At 49.2% G+C, this 2323-nt stretch overlaps 1 protein-coding gene across 1 annotated transcript; it reads right to left on the bottom strand.

Moving 5' to 3' along the window:
* LOC106150040 (translation initiation factor IF-2-like) lies at positions 1-1280 on the bottom strand (the record flags this gene model as incomplete). The annotated part of the gene is given in 1 exon segment (XM_013521368.1): positions 1-1280. A coding segment is annotated over 1 exon segment (390 nt), but the record flags the coding sequence as incomplete, so codon positions are not given.
* Positions 1281-2323: the final 1043 nt, after the last annotated feature.

Below are 2323 nucleotides of genomic sequence, written 5' to 3'. Positions count from 1 at the left end.
AAGCCTCCCCTCCCCCTCGCCCGGCGGCCGGAAAGGCGGGTGCGGGGAGGAAGCTCCGCGGAGAGCCGGGCGGCTGGGTCGCGTCGCTGCTCCGGTTTTCTCCACGGAGCCTCCCCGGCCTCGCCTGACCTCCAGGCCCCTTTGAATCCTCCCTGGATATCCCCTCCCTTCCTCCTGGGAAGGGAGGAGCCCTCCGCGCAGGATCCCTGCCTGCGCGGCCAGATGAAAGGGCCGGGGACGGGAACCTCCCCTCCAGCCCAGGACCGCGCTCAGGATCTGGGGCCGAGCGGTCCCTGGACCCCCGACCCCGGCCCCCGGGCGGCTTGCGGTGAACAAGCGTCCCTTTTTCTCCCTGCTGGCAGGTGTTGGCCGAGCATGGCTCTCGCGCATTTCTTGAGTGGTTTAGTGAGGAGTATTGCGGATCCCAAAAAGAGTCTCCAGCAGCGGGGTGTCGGGCGAGGGTGGGGAGCAGACCAGAGAGAGTTCCACTGATACTAACTCTCAGAGGATCCAGGCTACAGCCTGACGTTCAGAATGTGAGCCCCCAGGGAAGAATCTAAACTAAGATAATACCTAGTGAATGGTAGTGAAAACCAGACAGTGCCTCCTTCCTTTAACCTGGGTGTTTAGATCATCCTAGAGAAATACAGTAAGAGAGTGTGCAGCATGCTTGGAAATTGATCTGAAAAGAAATGAACATAAAATATCCTTGCTTCTAAAAATCTTACCTCATTTCATATATTTTTTTTCTGCTTTAATACTCCACAAAATCCCAGAGCAGAGAGAAAGGATTCATATGGGGGCCAATACAAGTGACGCTTCTCAGAGATGGTCACAGCGGAGGGATTTGAATTTGAGTTTAGAGTTTGCCAGTTCTTGAAGCCCTGTGTTTTCCTTGAAGTGGGGATAGCCAGATACCTTGGTATAATGGAAAGAGTTAGAGGACCTTGGCATACGGATTGGCTGGATCATGTAGGTCTCAGTTTCCTCATCTGTGAAATAGTGATTATGAGATAGGTTAAGTGATGTATGGAGCAGTCTTCATAAGCCACGAGATATCGTACAAACATTGTAATTATTGACACAGCTAATAAGTTGGTATACAAGTCATAATTCATATACAGTAACATAAAAGGGAGGGAGGAAGGTTCTAGACGTGCAAGCTGGGGAGCGTGGGGGCAGGAATAATGGGTTCCATGTGCTGATGAATCTCCTTTAATGTTGCTATGTCTGAATTGTGTTCTGCCAAATTCATAGGTTGAAGCCCTAACCTCTGTATGACTACAGCACATCTGGAGGTAAGATCTTCAAGAGATAGCTAATGTTAAATGAGGTAACACGGGTGGGAGGATGGTGGCCTCCGCAGGGGAGAGACAGATCTACTGCAAGCCAGAGGAGCCCTCACCAAAGCCCAGCCATGCTGGCACCCTCATCTCAGACTTCCAGCCTCTAGACCGGTTCTGGTGAACCTATGGCACACATATTACTGTGTTTTTCTTTTAAGACCAAAGATGTTAATGTATGAGTTTATGTTTTTTTCTAAACTAAAACCTCAGCACTCAGGTTTAATTGCAGTTTGGGCACTTGGCAGTAAATAAGTGGCTTTGGGGTTGCAGTTTGGCCACTCGGTCTCTAAAAGGTTTGCCATCGCTGCTCGAGACAGATAAGAAAGTAATTTCTGTTGTTTAAACCACCCAGTCTATGGTATTTCATTATGGCAGCCTGGGACTAAGACAAATATGTCTTTGCTTGGAGCTAAGCTCCCCTCCTACCACCTCTACCACCTGGCGTTTTGTTCAGCACTTCCACAGTTGTCTCATTTTTAATTCAAAACTGTGTGAGTTGGAATTGGCAAGATTTATTTTAAAATCAAGAAGCTAAGGCTCAGAAAGACTCAGTGATTTGCTTAAAGTCATGCACATTGTGAAGGCCGAAGCCAGACTCGAGTCCCCCATCCATAGCCAGCACTGGCTGTGGGCTGGAATATGGAGATGAATGCAACACAGAGGTGGGGAGGGTGCGATCTGCTTAGGAAACGAAACTTGTGAACAAATATTACGGAAATGTATGCATGGACTGACTGGCCCAGTAAGTACGTGGAGAGGGCAGTCCAGCTGGAAAACGAATGAAAAAACAGGACTGGGGGATCCTACAAGTATTGCTGAAATTAGGGTACAGTGAAGAGAAGGAAGGGACAGAGATGTCCCAGATGCCCTTGGAGATGTGGCTCTTCATTCCCCTGACAAAGACTCTAAGGCACCCCACCCTGCACCCCAAAGGGGAAAACAAAACTTAGAGACAAGACCAAGAATCCTTAAGGACC

This window comes from Chinchilla lanigera, unplaced genomic scaffold, assembly GCF_000276665.1.
Source record: "Chinchilla lanigera isolate Chin_1 unplaced genomic scaffold, ChiLan1.0 scaffold00005, whole genome shotgun sequence".
Classification (NCBI taxonomy): domain Eukaryota; kingdom Metazoa; phylum Chordata; class Mammalia; order Rodentia; family Chinchillidae; genus Chinchilla; species Chinchilla lanigera.
Note: the sequence above shows the minus strand (reverse complement) of the source record. Positions and strands in the feature narration are given on the sequence as shown.